The sequence below is a fragment of the Hippoglossus stenolepis genome, chromosome 2, assembly GCF_022539355.2.
Source record: "Hippoglossus stenolepis isolate QCI-W04-F060 chromosome 2, HSTE1.2, whole genome shotgun sequence".
In the NCBI taxonomy this organism is placed as follows: domain Eukaryota; kingdom Metazoa; phylum Chordata; class Actinopteri; order Pleuronectiformes; family Pleuronectidae; genus Hippoglossus; species Hippoglossus stenolepis.
Genome location: NC_061484.1, coordinates 8,266,913 through 8,287,835, shown reverse-complemented (window position 1 = coordinate 8,287,835; position 20,923 = coordinate 8,266,913). Strand labels below are relative to the sequence as shown.

At 45.3% G+C, this 20,923-nt stretch overlaps 1 protein-coding gene across 1 annotated transcript in view; it reads left to right on the top strand.

Annotated features, from left to right (window-relative positions):
• The window catches only part of LOC118100743 (B-cell lymphoma/leukemia 11A), a 34,925-nt gene extending 28,651 nt beyond the window's left edge, over window positions 1-6,274 (top strand). The window contains exon 3 of the mRNA XM_035146104.1: window positions 2,994-6,274. Within this exon, the coding sequence (XP_035001995.1) occupies window positions 2,994-4,990 (1,997 nt within the window). The 3' untranslated portion in view covers window positions 4,991-6,274. The remainder of the gene's footprint in view (window positions 1-2,993) is intronic.
• The last annotated feature ends 14,649 nt before the right edge of the window (window positions 6,275-20,923 follow it).

Below are 20,923 nucleotides of genomic sequence, written 5' to 3'. Positions count from 1 at the left end.
CCCTTGCGTCAGTTGGTCTTGTTCATTTTGCGCGAGCCCTGGATCACATTCTGTGCCTGATAGCAGCTCACTATGTCCGTTAGACACCGCAATGCCCCCCCTCGGTCCCCCTCCCCTCTCTTCCTTTGACTGTTCTACATCTCTCCTCTGTTCTCTGCCTCTATGGCTTTTTTTTGATTATCGTTCTCCTACTTTTCTGCTCCTGATCCCCTCTCTCTCTCTCTCTCTCTCTCTCTCTCTCTCTCTCTCTCTCTCTCTTTTCTCCCATACATGCTTTCCGTCTTCTCTTCCCCCAAAGTCCCCTCTTTCAGCCCCTGCCATGAAATGGCAGCTCAGGGGTTGTCAGTGTGATTTCTCCTCTCTGCTGATCCTATTTCAAAGGGACCTGGAGATCCAGCATTAGCTCCAGCTCTCCTGCTCTCCGGCCCTAACTCGCCACAGACTTACAGTTACTGGAAGGAGAGAAACAGACGGAGAGAGCGAGAGGGAGTTCTCTTTTATTCCATTAGAGGACAGACTTATTTATAAGATCATCCGTCCTCCCTTTCGCTCAGTTCTTTGCTCTTATATACGGGCAAAGAAATATTCAAGGCCATCATACGCCTTGTCAGAATGTTGTTTCTCCGTCTGAATAAATGTCCTTCCATCCCGTTGAGGACAGCTATTAAGAACAATAGTGGACTTATTTAGGTATCTTCTCTGTCATTGTTGTGAATCTGAGCATGTGTTGTCTGGCTTTTTGATGCCCATCAATCTGTCCACATGCCAGCACGGGAATAACAATTATCGTCGCTGCTTGTGGCTTGTGCACTGTCAGATGCCCATGGATGGGCTGGTGATTGCATAGCACGAGACACGCTATTTCTGATACATAAGAATGTGCATTGACTAGTGCCTTTAAAAAGCTGTGTTGTGGCTCTCGTGTCCTTCAGAAACGGGGTGGGTTGTCATTAGGGATGTCCCCTTCACGCCACACTTCTTTCCCTCCTTCACTCCCTTCCTTTTTTTCCCTATATCTCCTTACTTCACTCCCTCGCTGCTTTCTTTCCTCTGACGGACGTCTTAGGAGGAGAAGACGACATTCGAGCCCCCCCTCCAACCCCCCCGTCCCCCCCCGTCCTGCACTCCCTATCTCGTCCTTCACAAACAACAGAAAATTCATTTTTCCTCCTCATGCATATACACGGCCCACTCACACATCATGGGAGGGAAGTGTGTATATGCTGCAAATCAAAGAGAAAAGAGCCGGAGAAGCCAGGTTATTACAACCGTTTTACAAGCGATATGGTGCTTTCTATTTAAAGCCATAAAAACTCACATAATCAGGAAACAAGCATATAGCCAAACCAATGTAATGGGCACATTTTATTTGTGCTTATGAGAGAGGGAGCAAAAACGTGTATGGGCAAATGGCTTTTTTATGATGGAAAATTCCATAGTGGGTCAGAGCCCCTTGCAGGTGGCAGCAATTAACTGTAATTTTAGCAGATTGTAATGATCCATAATTTACCAGTATACCCCCTTCCAACTCTTTTCAGTCAAGAGGAAAAGGTTTGCGTGTAGGTCTGATTGGGTGCACATTTTATGCCGTGTTCTGGTCTTTAAGTGAGATTGTTCAGAGGGGGCCACGGTGGCCGTGGACACGAGAGAGAAGGAAGCACTGAACACTTATCTGTTCCCTCTTTTTCTCATCCACAACATCATGCTTTTCTCTGTGCAGCCGTCTTCTTCACCCCTTTGTCTCTCAGCCACAGCAGGCTTAAAACATGCAAGACTGTCCATCCACCATCTTAGGAATCGCTCATAGTCGCAATCGCATACACTCGGGCCGTCTTCCTTCCTCCCGCTCCCTCGTTCTCCCTCTCCTGCACAGTATGGCCGTGGTTGGGGGTTCAGTGTCTGCAAATGACTTCAGAAAAATGCCCTCCAGTGAAAAAGGAAAAAAGAGAAGAAAGGATAAGACAGCCAAAAGATGAAAGAGGGAGCACATTTGCAAGTGGCGGATGCTTCTTATTTTGCATATCTCTCACTTCTGCTTTCCCCTTCTCCTTTTCTCTTCACCTGAGAGGATTTAAATAAATCCATAAAGCATGAAATATCAGAAATAGAAAAGTAATGCATGAAATGCATTTTCATAGAAGCTTTCCCACCCACACACAAACACACATACATAATTTTTCCCCTTTGGTTCTTTTAGCTGTGGATGTGTGTTTTTTGTGATAAACGCTGGTACAATTTATTAGCATGTGACCTCTTATTTGTATTCAGCGTTAATATGCAGCATCAGATACATGTCCCACTTTAGCCTTGCTAATTCTGTAAACAAGGCATTGGAGGGGAGATGAGTGTGTTTAATGAGATTAGGCGTGCATTGTCAAGCAAATCTCAGGTCAGCGTGCAAGTGCTATTGAAAGTCAATTATTGTTTGAAATATTCCTGTCTCTTCAACTGTGTGAATTGTGTATTTGCTGCCTGAGATATCTCCCATTATTGTTTTATATATTCTTTTGTTAAGCACACACTCACTGGGAGTAATATGGGTTTGATAAAATTGTAAAATGCATATTTAATCTTTAAGATATGTTCCAGCTTGGGATCATTTTGTAACAATTAAAAAAATGCATTACACAGTGATGACATTCAGTCACACTAAATCACAGCAGCAAAAGGGGCGGGTTATTTATTTGAGTTAAAATTATTTTCTTACAATAAGATTTTTTTAAACCTTTAAAAAGCTTCTTTCTAATCACAGTTTTTTTCCTCTAGAAATTACTATTGCTGTGATCAGGATCATAATATGATATGCTTACAAATAAAAAAAATTGCAGTGAGCAGTTCAGAAATTTGCTGATCAATTTTATTTATTTCAATAAATGATTCTATAATGATGGTGTAATATCAGTTATATTAGTAAGTTGTTGCGTATGTCCCTTGATCATTTTATCTGGTTGATTAAATTCTCTTTTCTCTTTGTGTGTTTCTTGTTTTTTTAGATAAAGATGAGCCCAGCAGTTACACCTGCACCACGTGCAAGCACCCCTTCACCAGTGCCTGGTTCCTGCTCCAGCACGCCCAGAACACCCACGGTTTCCGCATCTATCTGGAGAGCGAGCCAGGCAGCCCCTTCACCCCCCGTGTGGCGACAGCTCCTGGGATGGGTGGCGACTGTGCCTCCTCACAGCCTCCCCTCCATGCTGTCCACTTAGCTGATGGTAGTCCTTACAGCCTCCTGCGGATGCCGGGCTCTGGGTCTGGCCGGGAATCAGCATCCACACCTCGTGAGGGTCGCTACCCCCGTACCCCACCGCTGTTCAGCCCGCCACCTCGCCACCACCTCAGTCCTGATGACTTGGCCCTGGCAACCCACCATCCCAGCGCCTTTGACAGGGTGATGAGGCTCAACTCAGTGCCATTAGAGCCCCCTCCCAGCATGGACTTCTCGAGGCGTCTACGCGAGCTGGCTGGGAATGCCACTGGGGCCTCCCCACCTCTCTCTCCTAACAGGCCCAACGCTATGCAACGGCTGCTGCAGCCATTCCAGCCAGGTTCAAAGCCTCCGTTTTCAGCGACACCTCCCCTCTCCACCTCTCAGTCACCTTCTGGCGCACGTTCCACCCCGAATGCCGTATCCAATGCAGTGCAGCCGGGCACACCTCTCAAGGCAAAGTCTTGCGAGTTTTGCGGGAAGACCTTCAAGTTCCAGAGCAACCTAATCGTTCACCGGCGTAGCCACACAGGGGAAAAGCCATTCAAGTGTCACCTCTGTAACCATGCTTGCACCCAGGCCAGCAAACTGAAACGACACATGAAGACACACTGTCAGAGCAAGTCGTCTGTGCTTAGTGCCAAGTCAGATGATGGCCTCTCGACGGCCAGCTCTCCTGAACCTGGAACCAGTGAGCTGATGGGCAGTGCCACGGATGCCCTCAAGTCAGTGGTGGCCAAGTTCAAGAGTGAGAACAATGGTCTGATGCCTGAAAATGGGGAAGAGGAGGAGGAGGAGGAGGAGGAAGAGGAGGAGGAGGAAGAGGAGGAAGAGGAGGAAGAGGAAGAGGAAGAGGAAGAAGGAGAAGAAGAGGAGGAGGAGGAAATTGAAAGTAAGCCTGGAGTGGAAGAAGAGGAGGGAAAGAATGACTATCGTTTCAGCCTGCGGCTAGAAGGGGCCCGCCACCACCAGAACAGTGAGGCCCTGCATCCACGCCGCCGGAGCTTGTCCCGGGAGCCTGGTGAGGAGGATTCAGCCATGGAGTCAGACCGGGCAGATGATGGAACCACCACTACCATCAATGGCCTGGGACCTCTATCCACTGACAGCTTGTCCCGGAAGCTGCTGGGAGGAAGGGTCAGCCCTGGCTCCGTCAGTCCCCTCGCCAAGCGCATTAAGGTGGAGAAGGACCTTGACCCCCCCACACCCACCATCCCTAACACAGAGAATGTCTACTCCCAGTGGCTAGCTGGCTACGCTGCCTCACGACAACTCAAGGACCCCTTCATTAACTTCACAGGTGGGGACTCCAGACAATCGCCCTTCGCCTCCTCATCTGAGCACTCGTCAGAGAACGGCAGCCTGCGCTTCTCCACTCCACCCGGCGAGCTAGATGGGGAGCGGGCCCCCTCGGGACGCAGCGGCACCGGCAGCGGGGCCAGCACGCCCCACGGTGGGAGCGGGAACGGCAGGCCGAGCTCCAAGGACGGCCGGCGCAGTGACACTTGTGAATATTGTGGCAAGGTGTTCAAGAACTGCAGCAACTTGACAGTGCACCGACGCAGTCACACTGGAGAGCGGCCCTACAAGTGTGACCTGTGCAGCTATGCGTGCGCCCAGAGCTCAAAGCTCACCCGCCACATGAAGACCCATGGACAGATGGGCAAGGACGTGTACAAATGTGAAATCTGCCACATGCCTTTCAGTGTATACAGCACTCTGGAGAAACACATGAAGAAGTGGCACAATGACCGCCCTCTCTCTAATGATATTAAGACTGAGTAGGCAAAGAGCAGCATGCTGGCAGCTCTCTCTCTCAGCTCCTCTGGCTAAAAAGCGACCCTGGCTAACTAGCCGATAAGTGAGGGGAAAGGACAACAGGGTTAGACACCAGTACACAGTACAGCCCTGTTATAATCCCCGACTGGAAAGAGCTGAATGCATGATCCATCATTGGGGCAATACTATTGCATCAAACGCAAAACTTTTTGAGCCTTTCTATTGTGCAATAATTTACACGTTTTGTATTTTTTTGTAACTGGACAGCATGCTCGGTGTGTTTTGGCTACTTAGAGAGAAAATTGTCCTCGGCTGGTGGGTTTGGTTGTACATGTGTTGCTGTTGATACTTTTGATTTCTTCAACATAAAAAAAAAACATTAGTTATGAGAACCCATGCTGCACACAGTACATACTGTTTTACATATCATGTACAGTTTTGTGTTCGAACATAGTGGACAGTGTCATATTATCAAAACATCAAGACAAGCAGGGTCACACTTAAAACGGATCTTTGTGAAAGACTTTCCATGCAAGATTGAGATAAGAGATATATATATAAAAAATTGGGCTGCCTATGAAATGCTAGGCACTAGCGCTATTAAATATTTCTTTTACAAACAGCAATGAAATTAACAATATGGTGTGAAATGACAACAATGAGTGCCTTGGATATTTTACCCGCATTAGTTAATCCTCCTTTTTGCTATAAGCTCGGAGTTTCAGCTATCGAAGATTACAGGACATTTTTGTGCACATATGGAATAAGCAGGTACTTGCATCAAGCACCTGTACGACCCTGTCGTTTTGTGACTTAGCAGAGCATAAGGAACCAGCTGAAACAGAAAACGAAAAAAAAAAAAGAAAAAAAGATGTGTATCTCTGGTAAATCATTTATCTGCCTGACTCATGTATATTGTTATTCTCCAGATTATGATTCTGTTTACTGGCATGTTACATGCTAAAAAGGAGTAGGAGTTTGGTGTGTAGAGTTTTGGTTTTAGGTGTTTTTATTTTCTGGTACATGTGTACCATACTGAGAGGGAGTTGTTTTTACCAACGTAAAGCTCTTAATTTCCCAGAGTGTTTTTCTTTTCTTTAAAAAAATTCAAAGTTTGCAGTTTTCTTTGTGAGTAGCACAGAATTATGTTTCCTTCTGTGTCAGCCAGGCAGGCAGTGTAGCTAGCAGCCACTTGAAGACCACAGAGTGGGTTTTAGTTGCTCTAAGCCAGACAGATTGTTGGGTGAGAGCGGGACAGGGTCCGTTTGGGTGGGGATTTCGTTTGGGTGTATGAGGGTGAAGGGTGGGTGGAGGGTCAGAGTAGAGGGTGGGGGGTAGTTTGACCAGGTGTCTCTACAATTCAAATGTTTATGTCCTCATAGTGTTTATTCTCTTTACTGCATTAGATCGTAGAAACCCTTAAGTAATCTGAAAACCTTTTTTAAAATTTACTCACGTTGGGAAACGATCTTAAATGAAACGTTCAAATCAAAAGTCAAGAATTTGGATTTAGCAAAAAAAAAAATTACCCCTTTCCACGCAAGTTTTTAAGAGTAAAATGTACACATTTTGCGTTCTAGTGAGTTGACATGCTCTAGACCTCATTGTGGTAGTTGTATCTTAATCTCCATCCCCCTGTCATTGTTGATGATATAGCACTTGTCACTCTGCCTTGGATTCTGTATCTGTCTCTCTAATCGAAGGTACAGTTGTTGAGTATAAAACAAGGACCAGATTTCCGATCTGGGACTAAATACATGCACTGTTCAATTTTCCCAGTTTACAGTCGGACGCTCAAGGGAAAACTTGCTCTTATGCTGACAGATTAGTGTGGTGTCATTGCTCTGCATTAAGGAAAAATGAAAAAAGAAAAAAAAGAAGAGGGTTGAACTAGAAACCGTCGTCAGCCATGTCTCCTCCTGAGAACTGAATTAGTTTGGCTCTCTGGGGTATCAATGCAGGAACCGCCATAGAAATATCCTGCTTCATACCAACTATAGAAATGTACTGCTCATTGCAGAAAGATAAAAAATTCTACAGATTTGATTTAAAAAAGATAAGTAAACTGTGTTGTTGATTGTTTTTAAGTAACACTTCAATATCTTTAGGGGAGAATCTTATTTAAAATTTTGTTTCAATTTTTTTTTCATCGTTGTTTCTCTTTTTCTGTCTTGCTGACATCCGGCACTTGATCACTATGTAATGAATTGTGATGAACATGTCTCTCATCTTTTTTGCCTTTACTATACACAAGTCTTCAGGTTGAACAAAAATTTGCATTGGGGAGAGATTTATGATATATAAATATATAGAGAGAACTTAAAACACATAGGAAAATGCACACTCATGTAAGTTCCTATGTTCAAAACACATTTATGGTCTACTTTTTTCCTGTATTTAGAATGGTATTTGAAATTAATGTTCACTTAGTGTAGGCACTTATAGTATTTATGTTGGAGCCTGTATTTTTAACTGTTTTGCCTGTACTCTTTAAAGGTTTCAATGTACCCCTTTTTTCTGTAGTGAAAAAAATCCCAACAAGCTGCCACCGTATATTTTCTTAATTTGGCAGGATAATATAGTGTGAATAATTTGTATGCTTGAAAATAAGTATGTTTTTGAAAATTGAAATGTTGTGGTGTCCCCCAAGGGTGAGAGGTCATATGATGGCCTTTTCAGGCAGTCCCGCTGGAGTGACCACAATGAGGTAAAAACAGGTGGTTGTACATATCTTTTTAGTTTGTTTTATATATTTTTCTCTCCTGCCATTTTATATGCAGTAATACAAGCTATTGTTGGGTTTTCTCGGTAGCCAACTTTTTACTGTCCTTGAACATGTACCACCTGATAACATTCCAGCCATTTTTGAAAAAGACCTTTTGTCATATGCAATCAATCCAACATCAATCTGAAAAGCGTTCTTTTTTTTTCTTTTTTTTTTTTGCTACAGTTCTTTTTGTTTTATTATTTTGAATTTTGTTTCATCATTGCCAAATGAACCATGGTGCTTTATAATTTAAATATGGTACATGTCATATGCAAGGCATATTCTAAATATAACTGAAATCATAGAAAGAATAACGTTTGGTACATGTTATCATTGCTGATGGTTTTGAGGTACATTTAAGTTTTTCAGCCTGATTTCATCCTGTGTTCTGTATTTACTCTCAAGCTATTTGTTCTGAACTGAACTTGAAGTTGACCTGTGGCATTGGTCGACATTATTTATTATGACTATACACACACACGCATACACACGCTCTGTTCAGAACAGAGTCACTGCAAAACAAATCAGTTCATTTTTCCTCCCTCCTGATGAATTGTGATGGCTTAATTACTCTGTTTGATGACCAAAGGTCATTGACCAACCTTTATGAGTTGTTGCTCGACTTACAGATTTTGTTGTTGTTTTTCAGTTACGGAGATGCCACTCTATTTTCAGCTGTTGTCTGCATTATTCTCTTCACTCAGCCATTTTGTCTTGAAAAAAATAAAAAGTATTACATACATTATCTGAATTTGGTGCTTTTCTTTTTTATTGTCATCTGACCAGACTATATAGAGTGGAAAGAACCACCAGGACACACACACTCACACACATGCAGACACCGGACACGCAGTCATTACGTTGACTTACATTCATTTCCTGGAGACTTACTCTATTCATAACCATAGTTACTACTTGCCTAACCCATACCCCAATATTAACCAAACCTAACCTTTAACCCAACCTTAAAACATGTCTTCAGCTTAGAATTTAACTATCTACTTCATGCTTTTTGTCCCCATAAGGAAGACAAGTCCCCATAATGTGACTTTTTAAAGTGCTTCAGATCCCCACAACATGAGTTATGCCTGGACCACATACACACATACACACACACACATATGAACATACAGGCAGTCACAGCTCAATACATACTACACTTGTACTAAAGCACATATTTGTTTGGATGTATGGCGCCCAGGTGTGTTTGCATGGTCTCAGTTTGAGTCACCCGTCATGGGGGTGGAGGTTCACCTCCATATCTCTGGTCTGTGGCCTTGTCAGGTCAGCTAAGCGTCTGTGTTATATCTCAAACAAACCTCTCACCCCCTCCTCTCCTCGCTCTCTCTCCGTCCAGCCTCTAACTCCTCCTTACCCCTCTCTCAGCCTTTGCTCTTTCTCTGTCTCTTTTTCCTCCTCTTCGCTTTTATGTGTCTTTTTTTCCTCTTTTCTTTTCTTAATCTAACTTCATACATCCTCCCACCTCCAAGCGTCTCTCTCTCTCTTTGTGTCTTTCTCTCTCTCTCTCTCTCTCTCTCTCTCTCTCTCTCCGACCTCTCCCTTCCCCGCTTCCTTCTCTCCCCGCTGAAGCACTGGAGGGCAACGTGACAGACTAATCGCTCTCCTTGTCCGAGCCTGGCGCTGTTTGCCTAGCAGGGCCAGATTAAAGTTCACAGATAGAGAGAGGTTCCTGCTTAGGCCAGGTGTTGACAGTTAAGATAAAGCAGAGTTGCGAGGAAGTGGGGGTGAGCGGGTGGGCGTTGGGAGTGAGAAATTGTTCGCCTGTGTGTGTGTTCTCGCGCATATATGCACTTCCAATGTTTTAGCAGGGTGGTTACTCCCACCCCCCTGTCTCTCCCAAGTTCAATGTCAAGAGAGCAACAATGCTCTGGCCCACAAATCCTGCCACCAAACAACCCATGCATAGCAGACATACTTTTCCCATAGCAGATTTTGGCCCTTGCCGACCATCCCCTTCCCCCTCCTCTTCCTCCTTGTGTACACATATGTCCTTAAGTCGTAAAAGTAACAGTCATAGCTCTTTGATTGAAAGGACAGGTTTTTGTTGTGTTCGCCGTGCGGGGGAATAAAGCCAGTAGTCCCATTCTTCTGCAAATTTGTTTTTAATTTACAAAACAAGATGTTGGAGAAGACGAAACATTACTCTAATTTCTGCCGAGTCTTCAGGGGATAGGCCGACTCTCAGTTGAAGGGCGAGGATTTATTAGTTCATTATGCAAATCGAAAACGAGTTCACAAATACTCATGAAGAGATAAAGAACCCCCCCCCTCCACTCACCAACCACCCCTCCCAGCACCTCTCTTTTTCTCTTTTCCGTTCCTCCCCTATACTTCACCTTCCTCTCTGTCCTGACTTGCCTGTGTGTTTAAAGCAAGGGAGGCCTCCCAGGCATAGCTGGGGAAATCCTGTCCATGAGAGAGTCGGCTCGTTGAATTGACTCTCTAATCCTCCTAATATGCCACTTCTCCCTGTCCGCTGCTCTCCCTCTGTTCCGCTGCCTTCCTCCTCTATGTCGCTACTGTCTCCTCCTTGCGTCAACTGCCAGTGGATCATCGCTCTTTATCCCTCCATATCCTCTTCCTCCTTTTTTCCCCGTCTGCTATATTATACACGTTCTGTCCTGCTCCTTCTCTTTGTCCGTTCCTCTTCCAGCAGCTCTCGTCTCTGTTTCGGGGCTCACTTTTTCTTGGGTCTGCGTCTGTCTCACGAGTGTCAGTAAGTAGGGGAAGGCTGAAGAGCAGAGATGGAGAGGCAGACTGCAGCTGTGCTGTGGTGCAGTGAAGAGGGGGCCTCGTCCGGGCTCCTTGGAACAATATAAAAGCACTAATCACCCAGGACAGCTGACACCCAGTGCCTCACAGACACACACACACACACACACACACACACATACACACACACAAAGATCTGAGGATTGCCAGTGCAGGGTGGAAGCAGAGGAGCTCTGCCCAGACAAGACTTACAGGTCTGGCCCAGCTAGAAAACAAAGTCTGTGTTTTGTCTATGGGCAGCGACGCTCCAGGGCTGAAAGTGCTTTCTCACAAACATGCACATACACACATACAGTACGCCTATGCAAACACACACACTAACACCCACTGTACAACAGACACACATGCATGCACATGAGAACTTAAAAGGCCCTTAAGCTCACAGGAGTATACATGCACATTTGTACGCAGACATGGAATCAAACACACATGCTGATGCTGGAACACAAACCACATAATGGACTGGGTTCATGCACGCTACACACACACACACACACACACACACACACACACACACACACACACACACACACACACACACACACAGTACACACCACACACACACACGTGCGTATACAAAAGTGTCTTCGGGAATGTGACCTTTTCCCAAAAGCCTCCCTTTCCTGCCCCGGCTCCCCTCCCCCTCTGGCTGTGTGAAGACTGAAGGGGTCAAGGGTCAGGTTTTGGGGGGCTGGAGATTAGGTTTCACATGACTGAGCACCTTTGTTGGGGCAGGCCGACAGAAAGGAAACGTCCAGGAGGGTAGCTGTGTCTGTCTGAGGAGAGAGCAAGGGGGGGAGAAAAGAGGGGGACAGAGGGATGGATGGAGGGACGAGGCTTAAGTTGAAGTTTGGTCGGGGCAGGGGCGGCTGAAGTTGAAGTGCAAGAGCGGGCAGGAAGTTTTCAAGAAGCGCAACAAGGGAGGGGGAAGAAGCGACAGGGGCAGAGAGCGAGAAAATGTGAGAACATCAAAATGAAAACCAGAATAACCTCACCCTGCATTCCTCACCCTATAGCTCTGCCTCCCCTCTTATACCTCCCCTTCTCTCCCTCTTCTAACTGTCTCCTCTTTCTTTCTCCGACCATGTGGCTCCTCCGTCGGGTTGCGGCCAGCCAGTGTCCTCAGTGCCTGCTGGCTGCGCCGATCTCCCTCATGACCACACAGCGAGAAGAAAGCCCCGGCCAAAATAGTAAACTGGATCACAGCAGAACACCCCCCCTCTCTCCTCCTCCTTTTTCTCCTTCCCTCACAACATCTGAGTCGTAGTCTGCCCGCTAGACAATATGTGCCGTAACTGGTAGTGAAAATCTTGGCAGGGACCTGGATTACCTCGCCGGTGAAGTATTGCTTTAAATGTCTGTGTGTGCGATTCTTTTTTTTTCTTTCCTCTCTTTCCTACTTCTCAGACGCAGAAAGAAGGATTTTAACGACATGCAACAGTCTCAGCTGAATGAGTCACAGAGGTGGGACTGGTACGGCTGATGGCTTCCAGATAAGGTGAAAACTTTGACCCCGGAGTGAAAACGAAGGACAGGGGCTGAGGAGGGGGGAGAAGAATGTCTTGAATACAGCGTTGACCATAATTGAGCGGCCTCTTTTGGTTTCGAGGTGCACAATCAGATATGGGCCTTTAAGGTACTGCCTCTATTGCTGACCTCTTGGACGTCTGACATTCCTAAAATCTCACTCTGCGGGCCCACAAGTGTTTGTACTGCTTTGTGTGTGTGTGTGTACCGTGTGCGCTCTAACACATAAAGGGCCAGCCTTGAACAGGTCAGCACTATTTCACTTAAAGCTGCACTGTATGGTATCAGTATGTGCTTGGTCTATCGCTGAAAGGGGTTTCCTTTGGCACGCTGCAGGGCTGGCTCATTCCAGAGCATGAGTGTTGGAGGAGAGGGGAGGAGGGTCAGTGGGTGAGGGAGGTGGGGCGGGGCAGGGGCAGTGGATTCCACAGACCGACTGATCTGACCTTGATCCGCAGGGGTGTGGAGCTCAGAGTGGCACTAACTGTTAATGCCTCGCTGCTCCACTGCTGCGACCACAACACTTGTGTTTACACGTGTGTGTGTCATGCTCTTTTAAATGTGCATAAACCTGTGGTGTGCACTCGCATGCGTGCATATGGCGGGGCGAGCGTACGCTTATGCTCATGTTTTGAGTGTGTGTGTTCTCCAGGTGCAGCGCCGCTGGCAGAATTTATTTGGCCAGTAAAACAGGGTCATATTGTCAGTACCCTCTGACTTTGTGTGTGCTTTTCAATGCACCTGCGTGTGTGTGTCCGTGTGTGTGTGTGTGCAGTGGGAGACAGTAGGGCGCCTGTTTACTGTCCTGTGAATGAAGAGGCAAAGTTCATCCCCTGGCCTCTTTATGCCACCATATTTCAGTGTCAGCTGGGGCTGGACAGTAACTCAGCAAATACATAATTTATAGATTGTAAAATATGTTGCCCGTGACAGCTGGGATTCTCACAGTGATTGATTTGAGCTGATATTCAACTGCGACACATAGGAAATGTCTCTTTTTTTTGTCGGTTTATTACTTCCAGTCTTCACCTTGCAACTATGACTGTGAACCAATGGCTTAACTTTTTATTTTCCTTTTTTTCCTCAACAGTCAGATGAGCGATATAAGGTGTTGACCTTGGAGGTGATGTTGTGATCTTCAGACAGAGCTACAATATTTGTTTCCCTATTTCCTCCCCTTTTCCTCACTGCTTCTGCTGCCTGTCATAAATGTACCTACAAGAGATGTATTAGCAAGCACATCCATCCATCCATCCATCCATTAAGCTGGCGTACACCCTGACAGCCTGCTAGCGTGTCGCAGGGCTGACGTCCAGAGAAAAAAAGCAAGTCACATTCACACCTACGGACAATTTAGAAACCTAAGCTGCATGTCTTGGACTGTGGGAGGAAGCTGGAATACCTGGAGGAAACCCACGCAGATATTCGGGAGAACATGCAAATTCCACACAGAAAGACGCCTGTCAAGCATGGATTCAAACCTTCTTGCTCTGAGGTGACAGTGCTAACCACTGCATAAGCATATTTCCCAACATATTAAGGTATTCCTCTAAATTTAGACTGTATGAGGTAATTATTACTATTATTATTATTATTAGGACAATTATATTAAAGCCTTCATCCCTCTTCTCAGAACTTGTGCACAATTTAACGAACAAAAAACAATTAAGAAAGAAACAACTTTACACATTTTTATGGAAAATCCTAAAAGTTCTTTGGGGGTGTGTGTTTGGGGTTTTACTGTAGTGATGATCTCAGCAGCCCAATATGAATTATTATGCCCACATTGGACAAATTCCCATTTCACTTCCATCCAATACTTTCATATCTTTCTTTATTCGTGGTAATTTCACCTGCAGTCCACTGAGCAGCTCCACTATTGTGGCTGGAGTGAAGGGCCTTGCTCATGGGCACTGCAGCGGTGCTAATGACAGAGGGGCAAGCAGAAATCACTGTTCATTCTTTTTAATTCTTCCTGCCTAACTCTAACATCATGACAACCACAATTTATTTGCCAAAATCTTTCTCAAAACACTGGCATTGTGTGTAATAATTGCTCTTGAAATTATTCAATGGTTTTAATAATCAGGTTAAAATCATGACTACAGCCCACATTGTATCCTGCTGACATTCGTTTCATGTTTCTACTCCTTCTGTTCTGTCCTATCTTTATCCACTTAATAGACAGTCTCGTGTTTTTTCTGTCTGTGTGTGTTAAAGGTGTATATGGCGATCCTGACCCTCCCCGCGGGGGCCGGCAGAGCTCTCTGAGCCGCCCCAGCTGCTGCAGGGGTGACAGAGGCTAAGACCGGCCAAGGTGGAGGGGTGAGAGGGCTCTGAAAGTTTCTGGAAGCTTCTGAGAACTGCCGCGCCACTCCTGGTTCACTCCTGGTTCACTCTTGGTTCATTCCTGGGGCCCTGGGGTCAAAGAGAGCGGGATATGGGGGGGAAGGGAAGAAGGGCTGCAGGGCCACGGTCACATGCTAAGCCTGCCAGACTGACCTTATTACACCGTGTCCACACTTCCTTTTCCCTTCTGTATTTACAGTTTCTGCATTTGAACTAGTAGTTGTTTTTTTTAAAACTAACCTCTGAGTACACACAGATGCAAAGAGTGTTTGAGCCATAGACGTCCACATTTGGGATTTCACAGACATTCATATTTTTCTCATTCGTTTTACTGTTACATTGTTATATCCTTCATATCTAAGTCTCTCTTCAAAATGTTTTAGAGTTGAACCCAAAACTGAGAAATCACCGAAATATAGAGATGAGGACATTTTCAGGATTTTAAAAACTGGTTAACTAACATCTTTTCTGCAGCGGCTAGAGTAAATGAAGACATGAAAATTAACGTGAACTTTTCCGACAGGGGACCCAATGATTGTAGACACACAGTGGCACTGTTGGAATAAACTGTTACTGCACCCTCTGATGAGTTGGAAGGATAAATAGTGCAGTGCCCGGTCTAAACCTGCCTGTTCAGAATGGGTCCTTTGCTTGTCCTGCTTCAGATTTATCCCTTGTCATAAGTGAGTCCTTCTCAAACAGTTCTACATTATACTGTTTGTATTGTTTAAGTGCTGGATGTTGTGTGCAGAGCTTTTTACAAACAGTCCATGGTGCAGAGTGAAATTAGAAAACATTGTGTTCATCCTACCTGGTTTATCTGCAATTAAGATTATATAGTCAATGTTTTTTAAATAAAAATTTAAACTGATTTAGTTTTATTGCTGTTCACGAGTGTGGCTTATATATAATTCATACATCGCATGTTGGCTACTTCAGAGGTCTGTAGTAACAATCGGCACAATCTTCAGACCCAAGTTCACAACTTTTGATAAAGGTACCCTTCTGACTGGTAAGGGCTGAAGACACCTGTCGGTCCTCAAAACTTTTCCACCCTCCACATCTTTTCTCTACGTTTTGTTTTGGTCTTCAGCCTGTCCAGTTAAAATCTAAAGCATTTGCCTGGATATTGCCATCCTGCAGGATGGAGTTTGCAGTTGTCCAAACTAATCTAGGGGGTTGCAGGAGTGCAGTCGACTCTCTTGGACCTGGCGGCCTCTAATATTCTGGTCTTTATGGGGCCAACCGGTGGTCTTTAGTGGGGACACATTCATTGTGGGCCTCCTGTCCTACAAAGCACTTGTCAGTCATTGTGCTGAACTTGTGTTGTTTCTATGCCGCGCTCGGCAGCACAGCTGTCGTCAAAAGGACCCAGGCTACTCTACCCCTCGTCTGAAAGAAACAAACAAACAAAGCCGTAAAACAAGAAAATGAAAGACAAAAAAAGGGTCACAAATAATGAGTGTACAAAAACCATCTTGTCGAATTGCACCTTGGGAGCCCGTCTTCAGGAAGAGTGAGGGGTAAGAAGCTTGTGAGCGGACCGAGGGCACAAAGGAACTTGGCCCCTCCTGTGTTACTGTTAGCCAGGCCCTTTGGATGAACTTGTCTCCTTTCAGATGGCGCTCTTATGCCCAGGTGTGTCCTTGTGAGTGTGTGTGTGTGTGTGTGTATCCACAGAACTGACATCTCTTTGGCCCCAAGTGCTCCATTGAAAATAAGACGGAGAGCGAAGCGAATGAAAAGAGATAAAGTGCAAAACAAGGATGAGAGGAGGAATAAAAGAAGAGTGGCTTCCTTGCTTTTCAGGGCAAGGACAATGTTCAGGCCTTTCTCCCACGCTCTGTACAACACTCTCTCTGCCCCTGTGGCCTGTTGAGTGTCCAACACCATCACTTTCTATTTTAATCTATTGAAATTCAGTAATTTAATTTTTCGGTGAGCGGCTTTCTTCCAAATATTTCAAGGTGAGAGATGCCCATTCAAATGTGCGTGAAGTGAAAAATTACAACAAAATTCTCATTGACCACCAAAATCAAAATACAATTATTTGAAGAAAATGTATAATTCTGCTTGATAAATTGATAATATTTGAGTCCACACCTGATGTTACCTCCTTAACCCATAAATTACACCTCTGACACTACATTACTACAAGGAAGAGTAGCCCCTCCCCCAATATTCATGACTAATAATGTGTCCATACTTTCTCAATATTGCAATCACCATGTAGATCTCTTGGGTTGGGTAGCCAGCCAGCCGGCCAAGCAGCCATCCAGACAGGCCAGTGAATGGCTCGATGCCAAGGCCAATTGAGAGGTGCTGCTGTGGTGGAGAGCCAGAGGGGAGATGGTCATCCATTATTCATCACTAAGCCAAATAATCCCCAACAGAATTGGTCTGGTCTTGTCTGGTCCAACGGTTGGGGAATGGATGGGATGGTCCGGGGGCAAGAGGGGAGGGTTTTTTGGGGGGCTGGGGGATGGCAGGTTTGAGGTTTTTTTTTTTATTTCGGGGGAAGGTTCAGTAGGATCTTTTCGGGGGGCCGAAAGGGGGTTGCAAGCTCTCTGTAAGGGGTGGGAGGGGGGCTCTTTGAGGATTAGATGCAAATATGTCTTTGATAGCTTTCACAGTCTGGGAGTCCCATTCTGTTTATGGATATTCATATAAAGTCTAATCTTTGGAAACAATCCCTGGCATGGAGGAGAGGGAGGCTGCTGGGACGAGGATGGAGCACAGAAGCAGCAGGGGGTTCTGGGGGGATGGAATGGACCTGAATGGGGGTCTCCCCTGACCCAGATCAGGGGCAGGACCAGCACAAGCCCTTACACACACACACACACACAAATATATAAATGTATAAATACACATACACATTCTTGCACAGACACACGCTCACAAACAGGCCCAGACAAAGCAGTGGCACTCCATCAGTGTCACGGACAAATAACAGACACAGTACAGCCTTCACCTTCTCCCCTGCTCCGGTTTTCTCTCTTTGTGACTTATCGGTGTGTTTGTCCTCGACGTGGGTCCATGTTGCTGTTTTGTCTGCACCTCTCTCCCCTCAGGCAGCTGCTCTCAGTGCGAAGATCACACAGAAGGAAGAAGAGGATCCTTCTCAAGCTGCAGTCAACAACCAGCAGCTTTGTTTCTACCAGAAAACTAAAAAAACCTGCACGGCAGTATTATTTTATTCACCATGGAGAGGCGTCTTGTGCACAAGTGCTGTTTTTCATCAACAGCCGTGACATTTGGTCCCAGGAGTTTGCTTTCACAAAACACTACTCTGCTGTTTGCCACTTGTAAAGTAGAACAGGTGAGGGTTACCTGCCTTGCTTGAGGGCACACTCTGAGAAGTAAAAGGATATCTGAGTGTGGTGTCGGGGGATCAGCTCATAACCAAAGTTACCTGCTCAACGGTTTCCTGACAAGTGACTGTTTGATGAAACTTTTGGAAAAGTGAATTCCTCCAGATGATTTCTGACACTATGATACATATGAACATAACATCCTCCATGGCACCATCTCCTGTTTGTTACCTCTGTCAAGGAGGTTGTGTTTTCACTAAAGTTTGTTTCTTCATTTATTCATAAAGAGAATATCTATTATTGCCCTCTGGCAGGATCCATGTATCAAATACAAATGAGGACACTTAAACAGGAAAGCTGTTCCTTTTCTCTTCTTGCAAACATGACTGAATTTAGGCTGTTCTGGACCATGAAGTGTGATACAAATTTAATCATTCCCTTTTACTTTCATTGTCCAAAGATTTAAAAAATAAAGACCTTCACATCCCAAGAAATGGCCTCATTAGCTCTACCAAGGAGGTTAGGTTTTCACCCCTGTCTGTTTGACTATTGGTTTGTTTAATTGTAAACTGGATTATGCAAAAACTGGATTCACTGGATTACCATGAAGTTTTATGAATGACATGGTATGGGTCAGGAAAGAACCAATTCAATTTTAGTGCAGATCTGGATCAGGGGGGGCGTATCCGGGAATTATTTACTCTTTCTTTAACATTCAGTGATAGGATGTTTTAAAACATTTCCATCGTTTTTTAGAGACTAATTCATAGATATTGATGACAGAAATCTTGTTTAGGGGACTGATGTTTACAAGTGTGTGAAATACAGTGCAAATCCAAATAAAAATCAACATCTGGTGAATTTAAATGTGGTTTCATGGGGAGACTGTTGGTGAAGGTGTGCGCTCAACTAATTGCTAGTCTAGTTTTCATATTCGCTAAACAGCTAAATGATGTAATGCATCTTCAGCTCTAAAGCCATCAATATTTGCCCATTACTGTTATTTTGAAGTCAATTGTTAGCAACTTTGTGGAACAAGTAAGGGAAAGATTAGTTTAGGTGGAGAAAGCAAAGGTCTTGCACAGAATAAGTATTTTAAGAAGAGGCTGCAGTTTTTAGTCAGAGTGATGCAAAATGAGGCTAAGCTAAAATCCTCTTTCAATCACAAAAAAAACCCCTTAACAGGTGCAAGGTACAATGACAGTAGACAGTTCACAGGAAAGAATGAAGATGGCCAAACAAAATACATATCAGTCAGTGGCACCTCAAAATGAAACATGACTAGCCAAATTCAACAGTTGCCACATCAATATTTGAAATATCTAGATGACTCAACAGCTGTGTCATTGTGATTCTTGAATGTGGCAGCAGTGCAGGTAAGTGAACCGAATCAGCACTATCACAAACCCTGTTCCTTCCTGTGTAAGCTACATCCGGACGACTCATCCACAGCCGTGTACCGGACCAGACATGGTAAGTCCTCCTCCTCGCAGCAGGTCAGAGAGCACAGGCTGAGGTGAGCGAGAGAAGGGGAGGTTTTTATTCTCTCTTTCCCCCCCCACCCCAGCTGGGCCCGAGGTTTCTCTCCGCTCCTCACAACCTTCCTTCCCCCTTTTCTTTTCCTTTTTCCCACCCGATCCTGGTGGGGCTCCAGGTCAGGAGGTTCATGGAGGATAGAGCTTCCCTCTCTTTCGTAGACTGCGTCTGCGATCCTGAGTGTTTGAGTGTGTGTGTGTGTGTGTGTGTGTGTGTGCACAGGGCAGTGTCCTTGGGGTATCAGGGGGAAAGGAAGGAAACCAGACAGCAGATCATCTCAATACCCACCCAAACATGCATAAACAAATTCATACAGACGTGTGCATATAACACTTATCCACCACTCTTTATTGTATTGCATCCATTATATAAAGCATAGGAGAGCAAACAAACTAAAAACAAACACATACAAGACAAACAGTTTTTTTCTGAAACTTGCAAAGTACTATAACAAAAGTAAAAGAGGAAAAACCATGGGTCACATATTATGTGATAAAGTGACATAACTGATGGCGGCTGCGTTTTTTTCACCTTCTTCGCTCCGAATGCAAATTTAACGATTCTGTTTGCTGTCCAGTGCAGCTATTTACATCATGAGCAGACAAAACACTGGTCACAATGGACTATGTTTTCCATTTGAATGTGTTCACTCTCTTCTCTCACCAAGGTCGGGGGGAAAGGAGTGGGTTGGGGTAACAGGGGGTTACACTGTCTGAAGAGGGGGTGGGGGCTCAGCTGATGCTGACCAGCACACATACATTTCTCTCACAGGTCTGTGTGTGTATTCTACCTAAAAGTGTGTACAGTGTTGGTAAGTTATGTAAAATATACATAAAAATGAATGTCCAGGGTTGTTACATTTGTAATAATGTGTGTGTGTGCTGGTAAGTGTGGCAGTGTGTGTGGCTGTGTGTGTGTGTGTGTGTGTGTGTGTGTGTGTGTGTGTGTGTGTGTGTGTGTGTGTGTGTGTGTGTGTGTAACAGAGGGGTTTGGGGATCCTGGGACCCCCTTTCCCAGACATGCACTGACCTTTCCAACCAGACAGGGATAAAGGGACAAGGAGGGAGGGCTGAGGGCATGAGGCCACTGGAGTGTGTGTGTGTGGAGGGGGTGTGTGTGTGTGCATGTGTGAGAGTGCATTTGCTTATGTGTGTGTGTGTGTGTGTGTGTGCGCGACTGAGTCCATGGCTACATCCATGTGTGCATGTGTTAGTTGATATCCTGGACCTCTGAACCAGCCCGTCCTCTCTGTCCTGCTGAGTTTGGCCTGGTGCAACCAACCCCCACACGCAAAACACCCACCACCACCCCTGCGAACCTCCTCCTCTACCCCTTCTCTCTGCCCCTCTCTCTTTCTCTCCCCTCATCCCTCTCTCCTCTCGTCTTTTGTTGGACCCAGTCATTGTGCTATCGCTGCAGCGCTGTGTTTACAAAAAAGGTGGTGCTCTGAGGGCTCGCCAGCTCCGGACCCTTGCAAATCAATTTGTCTGTGGAAAAGGGTGAGGGCAAGGAGGTGGGATGGGGGACTGCGGAGCGGAGGGCGACTCGGTGAAAAGCCTGAGGTATGCAACCCCCAACCCCCCCGCCCAAAGACAATGTCACAGTCTCTTATCCTTTGCATTATTGAAGAAATGATGAAGACTCTCGATAAAACCA